Source organism: Carlito syrichta, unplaced genomic scaffold (genome assembly GCF_000164805.1).
Source record: "Carlito syrichta isolate Samal-C Ts95f unplaced genomic scaffold, Tarsius_syrichta-2.0.1 Scaffold153894, whole genome shotgun sequence".
NCBI lineage: Eukaryota > Metazoa > Chordata > Mammalia > Primates > Tarsiidae > Carlito > Carlito syrichta.
Genome location: NW_007097990.1, coordinates 278,140 through 288,533, shown reverse-complemented (window position 1 = coordinate 288,533; position 10,394 = coordinate 278,140). Strand labels below are relative to the sequence as shown.

Below are 10,394 nucleotides of genomic sequence, written 5' to 3'. Positions count from 1 at the left end.
GCCCCGCCCCCTGCACACCTGGCCCTGCCCCGCCGTCGATTCATTCTCACGGGGTCCCTCGGGCGGCAGGACCGACCGGTGTGTCCACGCCGCCGTGCACGAAGTCGCTGGGGGGGCACACCCCGACGACACGCTCACGACGGGAGCTCAGACGCACACTTCCCCGGCTTGTGTCCTGGGAAGCGAGGTCGCAGGGCCACAGTCCGTCTTCCCCAGGCATTTCTGTGTCAGCGAGATACATTGTGTCTGCCCGAGGCCACGGGGCCACCAACCTCCGGCCCTAGAACCGTGGCCCACTTGCCTTCTAGACCTCAAAGCGTAGGACCAGCGGCAGCAGATTTGGACGGCATTGATGGATTCAGGAGACCTACTGTGTGCGGCACCTGTACGCTAGCCTCACTCCATCTCGCCAGGACCCGACAGAGAGTGCAACGCAGTCAAAGAAACCAAGGCTGACGGGATCTCCAATCCAAGACCATGTCATGAGTGTGCCTACTGAAATTTGAGCCAGGAGCCTGTCCCCGGAGGAATGCTTGGGTTCGCCTCACAGTCACCTGACCACACACACACTTATGATCATGGGCCTGTGACTGAATTCACACGCTGGGCCAAGTGGCACCCTTAAACGCTTGCGCACGTACACACACAAGTTCACCCTCGACTTGGAATTCTGAGGCCTACTTCTGCTGTATGTGTGCTAGGTGCTGTCGCCCTGCCACGTGGAGGGCACTGTCCCAGTGCCCCCCCCCCCCCGCAAACGAGGTCAAGGATTTAAGGTGTGATGTACATATGCAAATACAGGCTCCTGCTCTTCGGAACTGGGTCCCCCGTGTTGATGAAGTGTCTGCAGGTGCCAAGCCCCCTGCCACTTACATGGGACATACAGGAATGAATCTGACAGTTTCAAAATCCAGAGCTCAAGTGATCCTTCTGCCTCAGCCTCCTGAGTAGCTGAAACTACAGGTACACACCACTCCAAGCCCAGAGAAATGTCTTTATCTTTATAAAGATGAGGTTCTTGCTATGTTGCCCAGGCTGGTCTCAAACTCCTGGCCTCAAGCAATCCTCCTGCCTCAGCCTCTCAAAGGTGCTGGGATTACAGGCATGAGCCACCACATCCAGCCACAGGCCGCATTATCCATTTTAGGACCTCAAGGTGCTTGAGTTTTATCTTTAAAACAACAGGAGCAAAGCTGGGCAAGGTGGCTCATGCCTGTAATCCCAGCACTAGGACCTCAAGGTGCTTGAGTTTTATCTTTAAAACAACAGGAGCAAAGCTGGGCAAGGTGGCTCATGCCTGTAATCCCAGCACTTTGGGAGGCTGAGGCGAGAGGACTGCCTGAGCTCGTGGGTTCGAGACCAGCCTGAGCAACCTGGCGAGACCTTGTCTCTACAATAAATCAAAAATTCAGCCGGGCATGGTGGCACATGCCTGTGGTTCCAGCTACTTGGAAGATTGAGATGGAAGGATCCCCTGAGCCCAGCAGGTCAAGGCTGCAGTGGCTGTGAGGGTGTCACTGCCCTTCAGCCTGGGTGACTCCAATGGAAAAAAAAAACCCAAGGGAAGAGCTTTGAACAGTCAAAGCTAGGGTCCCCTTCAGATCCTGGGGGAAAGGATGGAAGCCACAGCCACCTCCAGCTTCTCAGCCTGACCCTTGAGGGGGGAGAGTCAATTGGGACTGCTGTCCCCCCTGCAAAGAGATATGAAGTAGTAATCCCCAGTACCTCAGAATATGACCTTATTTGGAAATAAGGTCATTGTAGATATTAGCAGTTAGGATGAGGTCACACTGGGGTAGCATGGGCCCCTAATTCAATATGACTGGTGTCCTTAAAAGATGGCCGTATGTCTGCAGATTCTGTGGAGGTGGTTTAAAAAAAAAAGACAGCTACACAACGACAGGTACGACAGGGAGAATGCTATGTGACCACAGGGCAGAGACAAGTGCTGCAGTGACAAAGACAAGGCGAGGGGCACCAGGGCCTGCAGGCAACTACCAGGAGCTGGGGGAGGCAAGAAGGAATCCTGAGACCTGCAGGTTTCAGGGGGAGCATGACTCTGATGACACCCAATTTCAAGCTCTGGCCTCCCTAACTTTGACATGATAAATTGGTGTTGCTTTAAGTCATTAAGTTTGTGGTGCTTTCTCCCAGCAGTCCTGGGAAGTGGGTACCCCCCACCGAGGAGCAGGGCATCTCGCTGGCATGGAGGACTGGGAGAGGGTGTAAACTTGGTCCTTCATGGGGTGGGGGGAACCTCAGGCAGGGGCCATGAGAGTGCAGGCCACTTATTCTGAAAAGAAACTTCTACTGGATGTGAGAACCGCATCTTGGGGAGGGGACAGGGATCCCCCAGGGCATCCCCTCTTAAGGTCCTGAAGGATGTCACAGTGGCTCAGAGGAGGGGCAGGGACTTCTGCTTCTCCTCACCTCCTATTCCCACTTGAGGCTGGGGTGATGGACCAAAGACAGCTCAACTTGGCATGTGGGTGACTCGTGGACAGGAGAGCCCAGACTTTCTTATCTAGGGAGTGGGAGCAGATGGGTATAATATGGGATTTGGGGCTGGGGGGAGAACCACGCCCCAAGGCCCTCTCTGGCACAGGAAAGTGGTCAGGAACACTGGCTTGAGGGAAGGGTGGCCAGGAGGCCCCTTGACGAGCTGCCAAGGGGATAGAGTTGGGGTCTGAATGTGCAGAGGAAGGGAAGGAGTCCTGGGCTCCAGCTTCCTCTTCCCCTACTCCCTGCAGATGGCAACTGCCTTTCCAGCCGGTCAAGGCCACAGGCACTGGTGGAGGGACCTGCATGGGTAGGTAGGGTCATCCTGCACTGGTTTCTATAGCAGCTCAAGCTGCTTGATGGCCTGTCTTTGCCAACTGTGGGGACACGGCTCAGGCCTTCGCCTTCTGTGATGCCCCACCTGAGAGTCCTTGGGGACCGGTCATTGCTGCCAGGCCCAGCAAGGTCCAAACCCAGGTCACCCTGCCCCCTACCCTCTACGCCAGATCCAGCATCGTTGTGGGCGAACAATTATCTGGATCATCTTTATGGGGCTTAAGCTTGGGTGGGAGCAGATGGGACATGAGCTGGGGATTTGGGGCTGGGGGGGCAGCCACACCCCCATGTCCCGGTCATTTAAAAGGCCCTCTCTGGAGCAGGGTTGAGGCCGGCAGTAAAGTGGACAGAGGCCAGGAACAATGACGGACCAGGAGGAGAAAGAAGAGGAGCAGGGCGTCAAGGTGAGAGGACCCCACCCCCGCCCCCAGCTCAAGGTCTCAGGGCCCATGATTGACAAGACTAATTAGTTTGTAGGGCACCTCATTAGCGAGCGAGTCTCCTAGGACCCCTGACCCAGTTGCTGCTGTCAGAAAGTGCTGGTGGGCTTGAGGGTCTGAGTGCCAGGCCCAGCCCGGGCAGCAGGCAGGGCTGTTGGTGCCGACCCCACGAGGTGGGATGATGGGACCTGGGGGCGGCTCCTGGACTGTTTCCCTGGTGCGTTTTCCAACTCCCAGGCCACCCTCCAGTCAGGCCCCAATCTAGGACGGCGGGACGCAGGCACCGCAGCCTGTCCCTTGAGACAGCACCACGTGAAATGGCACTGCCAGCTGGGGCCCGTGGGGCGGGGGCATGGGCCGGGACTGGGAAGGAGACTCATGTCTCATTCAGAGCAGCTCTGCAGAGCAGCAGATCAGCGGGACCATGGTGAGAGTGGAGGGAGATGGGAGGGTGGGTCCAGGGGTCTGGGAGCCAGCAGACTGGGGGGGGCAGCAGAAGGGGCCTGGAGCCCAAGGGCCAACCAGACCAGGTGGGTCTGTCCCCAGGCGGGATCCCCAGACCAGGAGGGCTTCTTCAACCTCCTGAGCCACGTGCAGGGTGACCGGATGGAGGGACAGCGCTGCTCACTGCAGGCTGAGCCAGGCCAGACCGCCAAGAACGGTGAGTGAGGGCGTGGGAGTGCTGTCCAGGGAATGTAATGGGGCAGAGGTGCAGGGTGCGTGGCCATCTGAGGGCACCTGTGAGTCTGGGGGCACAGGACGGGAGAGAAGACTGTGCATCCTGGAACCCGAGTGGGGGTGAAGGGGTGGGGTGGGGGGGCCCCAGTTGGGCTGAACCCTGCAGAGTCTGCTATGGTCCACATAGAGAGCGACCCTGCACCCGAGATGGACAGCTTCATGGACATGGTGGCTAACACCCAGGGCCGCCGCATGGATGACCAGCGTGTGACAATCAGCAACCTGCCTGGCTTCCAGCCCGTGGGCTACAAGGTAGGTGACATTCTGCCAGTGTCGGGGAGAGACCCACCTGGTCGTGAGCTCTGACCTTGTCCCCACCCCAGCAAGGAGTGGATGGGGCCAACACCCTTCTCTGTCCACCGACCACCCTGACTTCCGATGCAAGGACCAAGACCCATACAGGACCAAGAGGGCCCCAAGGTCATACAGGGGCTACACTAGTGTCAGCTGTGGCTGGAGCCTGTGCCTCTTCCCCCCAAGTCTGAAGGTTTTGGGGAGACCAAAGGGAGAGAACAAGCCCCCTTTCTGGGAAGACATGCCCAGTGGGGAGAGCATGTGAGCTCCTATGAAGGATGAACACAAGCGCACATTCATGTGTGTCAACGTCACACATACTCATGTGCAGCTTGGGTTCTGATCAAGACCCGAGCTAGAGCCCCAACACCCACCACCTCATACTCAAATACCACCCTAAATGGCAGGTGACACGAAAGTAAACACAGATGGATGCCTGGGAACAAGGGGCACATGGGTTCCTGCCTGTACCCTCTCTCCAGTCTTTGTCACCTCTGGCCTGCAAAGCCTTCAGTCCCTCCCTCTGGCTGACCCCCCCTTCATCTACAGGACGGAGTTCAGAAACGATCTGGGACCCTCAGCCCCCAACCCCTGCTCACCCCTCAGGACCCGACTGCTCTGGGCTTCCGTCGGAACAGCAGTCCTCAGCCCCAGACACAAGCCCCCTGAGGGTCTGAGTCATCCTGGGTCCCACTGGGCCCCCGAAAACAGACAATAAAACACTTCCATAAGCAAAAAGAAACTGAGTATTTGTTATTTCACAGAAGTAGGGGAAATGTGCGTTACTTCACAGGAGGAGGGGCTGAGATTCAAGCTCCCGGAGGCCTCAGGAGTTCTGCTGGGCAGCACGGAGAAGCCTCTCCTCCCGCTGTTTCCGTATCCTCTCTTTGAATTCTTCTAGCTCTTGACGCTGGGGGTGGGGAAGTGGGTGGGATGGGAAGGAAGGGGAACACAACTCAGGGCCTGAACTCCTCTCCTACAACCCTGCCCCTACTCCCCAGACCATGGCTTGAGAGTTCAGTGTCTGTACTAGAAGCCCCATGCCAATGACAACCAGGATCCAAATGGGATAAGCTTCTTTCTTCAGGGAGAAGGCAATAAGAAAACCACACATGGCCGGGCTTGATGGCTCAGCCTATAATCCCAGCACTTTGGGAGGCCAAGGCGAGTGGCTGGCCTGAGCCCGCGGGTTTGAGACCAGCCAGGGCAACTTGGTGAGACCTTGTCTCTACAATAAACAAACAAACCAACAAACAAAAAAAGCCGGGCGTGGTAGCACATGCCTGTAGTTCTGGCAACTTGGGAGGCTGAGGTGGAAGGCTCTCCGGAGCCCAGCAGGTCAACGCTGGAGTAGCCGTGAGTGTGCTACTGTACTCCAGCCTGGGTGACAGACTGAGACTCCAACTCAAAAAAAGAAAACCACACACGTCTCTGGTCTCAGTTCCCTACCCATGGCTGAAGGTAAAATTTTCATTTGAAACCCATCAAGGTCACATAGATCCAGCCTCCTCCATCTTTCTGGGGGAAGAAGAGCAGATCCCTTACCTGGCCTTCCTTCTCAGGTGGCCACAACTCCCTCTGTGGAGACAAAGTCACAGCTGGGAGTATGAGTTAGGAGCTTCCAGATCCCCACATCCAGGGCAGGGTTGGGAGGCAGACATTGGTCCCCAGCAGGTTGGTGTCCAATATCCTCCCCCACTCCTGGAATGAACCCATGAACACTCTTCTTGTGCCCACCTTACGCTGTATGACATAGTCTTCAAACCACTCAGCCTGATTGGAAATCCAGAACATAGCCACAGGGAAAGTGAGGTAAAGTGTCATCTGGAAGGCAGAGGGCGGAGGAGCAGTCAGCGATTACCCCTACCCCAGCTACCTGCAGAGGTTGCTCAGAGCCTGAAAGACCCATCCTCCTTCAAAGCCCGGAAGTGCCTCCCCGGGACCTCTCCAAGAATGCCAGAACTCCCACCAAGGGTGCAGAAACCTCACACCTTAAAGCCCAGGCCCCTAACCCAGGAGACTTATTCCTGAGAGCTGGGAGTCGCCCTCTCAAAGAAAGACACAACACACGCGCGCACACACACCGGCCCCAGCTACAATCAAAGGCACCTCCTCGAGACGTCATTACCCCCAGCCAATCAGATCCCGGGAGCACCCCAAAGTCCAGGAGGCCTCACTCTTCCAATCTACACCCCTAAGTCTAGGAGGATCCCTGCCAGAGACACGCACCCACCCACCACAAGTCCAAGATCTGAAACCTTACTTCTTAGAGACCCCTCCTCAGCTCACCCCTCGCGGAGGCCTGTCCTCAGACCAGTCCTCTCTGAGTCCCCAAACACAGAAGTCCCACTCGAGATCCTCCCAACCTAGCGCCCCCTCCTCCAGGTTTCCAAGGAGAGATCCCTCTCAGATCCCAAGAGTTTCCCCCCAGGAACGTCCCTTCTTTGGACTCTCCCCGTTTTCACAGCCCCATCCTCAGATCCAAGAAGATCCCCCGCCCAGCCTCCCAATCCACTCCGTTGTCCACTGACCCGAAACACCTCCAGCTTCACCCCCATCTCGCTTCTGGTCTACAAAGCCACTTCCGCCCAAAGTTGACTCTCCAATAAGACAGAAGCTCGTTGGTGTTTCGCAGTCCTCGCCGCTGAAGTTGATTGGCTGAGAGATTTCAGGATGACGTCATCCTCAGGCGCCGCTTTCTGCTTCCGGTCGTAAGCCCCTCCAACAGAAATCAGTAACGCGGGCTGCGCAGTTTGGAAGTGTCGAGCCAATAGAAAACGGCTCTGGCCGAAGGGGCGGGCCTTTAGCGAGAGACGTCATAAGCACGCGACTCTCGCCCGAACCTGGAGATCCAGGAAAATGGTGGTGATGGCGCGACATTCGCGGCCCGAGCGGCCGGACCTTGTCTTCGTAAGTCCACGGCGCGCCCTGGGGAGGCCTGCGTGGGGAAAATGGTACCTGTAAGCCTCAGGGGATCGGGACTTGGTCGCCTGGGGAATTCAGGCCTAAACTGTGCCAGGCCAAGGGCTGGGGAACCCTAACGGGCCAGAGTCCGGATCGTGATGTCCGCACCGGGTTGGCCAGTACCAGATGTGGCAAATAGCTGCTGTCTAGGTTAAGTGCATAGCGTCCCAAGCCGGGAGCGGTTATGGGGGCCTGCAGGGAATGGGAAAGTGGGGAGGTCGCATAACTCAATCTTGAGAGGTAAAGACCTAGTGCCTGAAGTAAAGTCATGGTGACCAGGCCAGGGGCCTGGTTGTGGGGGGTAAAGACTTGGTCTTCTGGGAGCAATCTAAGCCTGATCTGGAGCCTTATCGTTTCTGGGGTGAAGGTTTGGTGTCCCGCCTAGGAGGGCCCTTGTGATGTGGAACTTGTCAGGGATGGCCAATGGGGTCTTGAAGAGCCAAAGACTCGGTGTGTCGAGTAGAGGCATGGTATCTTCACCAGATTCTTGATGCCCAGGGTTAAAGACTTGGTGTCTGGTCCATAACTCTTCTGCTGAGATAAAGGCCTAACTTCCAAGTTCTGAGACAGAGTTGAGCTGGACTCTAGCTATTGGGATCCTGAGGGGTCAGAGGCTTGGTGTTTGGACCTGAGAGCCCTGGTGGCTGAGGTAAAAACCTGGTCATCTGGGCCTGGGGCAGGGATGGGTCAGGTGGTGGCAGTGGGAGCCTGAAGCCTGAGGGACCAAAAGCCTGGTGTCTGATAAGTGGCATGTTTTGAAGTAACAAGGTCTGGTGTCCAGGGCAGAGGTCTGGCATGTGAAGTCTGGTGATCTGGGCCAGAGATTGGATGGTAGGATTTGGAGGGCTAAAGTCTAATGTTTGGGTGACAGACTCATGTCTGGCCTGGAACCTACTGACTGAGAAGTCTGATTATCTGGGTCCAATTGTGGCCCATCGAATTCTGTTGTTGTTTTTTTTTTTTGAGTTGGAGTTTCACTCCGTCGCCCAGACTGGAGTGCAGTGGCTGCTCCCAGCCACCGCAGCCTCGACCCACTGGGCTCTGGCGATCCTTCCACCTCAGCCTTCCAAGTAGCCGGAATTACAGGCTACAGCCGGAATTACAGTGTGCTACCACGCCCGGCTGATTTTTGATTTATTGTAGAGATGAGGTCTCGCTGCCCAGGCGGGTCTCGAACCCACGGGCTCAGGCAATCCACTCACCTCAGCCTCCCAAAGGCACGGGATTACAGGTTGAGCCACCAAGCCCGGCTGGCCCATCGAATTCTAAGGAGTAAAGGCCTAGACTGGCACCCGAGTGTCTGTGACCAGGCTTTCATGGTGGGCAGTGGGATCTGAGATCCAGGTGAAAGTCGAGTTTGGGCCTGAGCCCCAGTAATCGAGTGGTGCTGCACTCAGGCTCTGAGGGTAGGTGTCTTTTCTCCCCATTCCCTGGCCCCCGCAGGAGGAAGAGGACCTCCCTTACGAGGAGGAAATCATGCGGAACCAGTTCTCTGTCAAATGCTGGCTTCGCTACATTGAGTTCAAGCAGGGTGCCCCGAAGCCCAGGCTCAATCAACTGTATGAGCGGGCGCTCAAGCTTCTACCCTGCAGGTAGGAATGGGTCCAGCTACCCTGTCCACCAATTCCCACCCCACCTGGTCCAGTTGTTACAAAACTGGTACGTAGGTCCCAGGTGACTGCTGTGTGTTCCGTCATTGAATGCACACATCCCTTGACGAGTCAACACACCTTCCCTGATATCCCACTCCTTCCCTCATTGCTGAGACCCGTTGCCCCTCCTCAAGCCCTCTCTTCCCACAATTGCCTCCTAGGGCAGGGCATTGTTTTTCTGGAGGCCCATAAAGTGACCTATCAGTGTTTATTCTCTTCTATTCCCTAGCTACAAACTCTGGTACCGCTACCTGAAGGCGCGTCGCGCACAGGTAAAGCATCGCTGTGTGACCGACCCGGCCTATGAAGATGTCAACAACTGCCACGAGAGGGCCTTTGTGTTCATGCACAAGGTTGGGGCTGGCCAAGGAGATGACAGGGGGGTGGGGAATCAGTCCATGGGGTGGGCAAAGTGGGGGGGTCTGGGCTCAGCACGGCAGGGATACGGGTTGGAGTCCTGCTGCCTCTGGGGTGGACCCTGTCCTGCAGTTGGGGGTTCTGGGTTCTGCAGCACTTACATGTGGAGACTCCAGGTGTGGCTCAGCCATAGGACATCTGGTGTCTGTAGCCAGGCCATGGCGCCTGCAGCTCAGACCTGGCTGCCTCTCCCCACGTGCTCAGATGCCCCGTCTGTGGCTAGATTATTGCCAATTCCTGATGGACCAGGGGCGTGTCACACACACCCGCCGCACCTTCGACCGTGCACTCCGGGCACTGCCCATCACGCAGCACTCTCGCATTTGGCCCCTGTACCTGCGTTTCCTGCGCTCATACCCACTGCCCGAGACAGCCGTGCGAGGCTACCGGCGCTTCCTCAAGGTAAGCCCAGCAGGTGGGCTGGCTCCCCAGGTTAGAGGTTCCAGAAACTGCCTCACTGGGGTACTGGCCTCATGCGGGATGTCACCCGACAGATGGGATAGGGAGGAGGATCCTGGAAGTGACACACAGGGGTTGTTTGTGATTTATTTCTGTTTGTTTTTGAATCAGGGTCTCACTCTGTTGCCCAGGATGGAGTGCAGTGGCATGATCACGGCTCATGGCAGCCTTGACCTTCTGGGCTCAGGTGATCCTTCTGCCTCAGCCTCCGGAGTAGCTGGGACTACAGGCACTACCACACCCAGCTAATACTTTTTTTCTTTTTTTTGTAGAGACAAGGTCTTGCTATGTTGCCCAGGCTGGTCTCAAACTCCTGGGCTCAAGCGATCCTCCTGCCTTGGCCTCCCAAAGTGCTAGAATTGCAGGCGAGTGACACCGTATCTGGCCCATTTCTTATTTCCTAGTAGTTTCTAGCACCTGATTCATATTAGGCATAGCAATGCATGCTGGGGACAGTTGAATAAGATGGCCTCTGCCTGAGTGGAGCTTTTAGTCTAAGTGGATAGATAGTGCACACGAGCTGACTGTAAAAAACAAGGTAAGCCGGGCTTGGTGGCTCAGCCTGTAATCCCGCGCCTTTGGGAGGCTGAGGTGA

At 56.5% G+C, this 10,394-nt stretch overlaps 4 protein-coding genes across 7 annotated transcripts in view; 2 read left to right on the top strand and 2 right to left on the bottom strand.

Annotated features, from left to right (window-relative positions):
• STXBP2 (syntaxin binding protein 2) overlaps positions 1-241 on the bottom strand; it is a 10,182-nt gene extending 9,941 nt beyond the window's left edge. Inside the window, exon 1 of the mRNA XM_021709004.1 lies at positions 77-241. Coding sequence (XP_021564679.1) covers positions 77-241 — 165 coding nt within the window. The remainder of the gene's footprint in view (positions 1-76) is intronic.
• Positions 242-3,197: 2,956 nt separating this feature from the next.
• On the top strand, positions 3,198-5,032 carry PCP2 (Purkinje cell protein 2). Of its 2 annotated transcripts, none has more exons than XM_008050866.2 (4): positions 3,198-3,234; positions 3,808-3,936; positions 4,141-4,265; positions 4,857-5,032. In XM_008050866.2, the coding sequence occupies exons 1-4, from the start codon at positions 3,198-3,200 to the stop codon at positions 4,974-4,976; spliced, it is 411 nt and encodes a 136-aa protein (XP_008049057.1). In that variant the 3' UTR covers positions 4,977-5,032. The 2 variants fall into 2 exon arrangements, with proteins under 2 accessions (XP_008049057.1, XP_008049058.1); XM_008050867.1 differs by lacking the exon at positions 3,198-3,234 and adding an exon at positions 3,647-3,702 and having other exon boundaries at positions 3,822-3,936.
• A 3-nt stretch (positions 5,033-5,035) lies between these two features.
• On the bottom strand, positions 5,036-6,917 carry PET100 (PET100 homolog). Of its 3 annotated transcripts, none has more exons than XM_008050868.1 (4): positions 6,839-6,917; positions 6,045-6,131; positions 5,853-5,885; positions 5,036-5,217 (listed from the first exon to the last, which is right to left on the bottom strand). In XM_008050868.1, exons 1-4 carry the CDS (start codon positions 6,863-6,865, stop codon positions 5,134-5,136), a joined length of 231 nt encoding a protein of 76 aa, XP_008049059.1. In that variant the 5' UTR covers positions 6,866-6,917; the 3' UTR covers positions 5,036-5,133. The 3 variants fall into 3 exon arrangements, 2 of the variants coding, with proteins under 2 accessions (XP_008049059.1, XP_021564681.1); XM_021709006.1 differs by having other exon boundaries at positions 5,036-5,208; XR_503776.2 differs by lacking the exon at positions 6,839-6,917 and adding an exon at positions 6,597-6,753 and having other exon boundaries at positions 5,152-5,217; positions 5,853-6,131.
• Positions 6,918-7,110: 193 nt separating this feature from the next.
• The window catches only part of XAB2 (XPA binding protein 2), a 10,063-nt gene continuing 6,779 nt past the window's right edge, over positions 7,111-10,394 (top strand). Inside the window, exons 1-4 of the mRNA XM_008050872.2 lie at positions 7,111-7,217; positions 8,715-8,863; positions 9,153-9,276; positions 9,545-9,742. Of these exons, the coding sequence (XP_008049063.2) occupies positions 7,167-7,217; positions 8,715-8,863; positions 9,153-9,276; positions 9,545-9,742 (522 nt within the window). The 5' untranslated portion in view covers positions 7,111-7,166. The remainder of the gene's footprint in view (positions 7,218-8,714; positions 8,864-9,152; positions 9,277-9,544; positions 9,743-10,394) is intronic.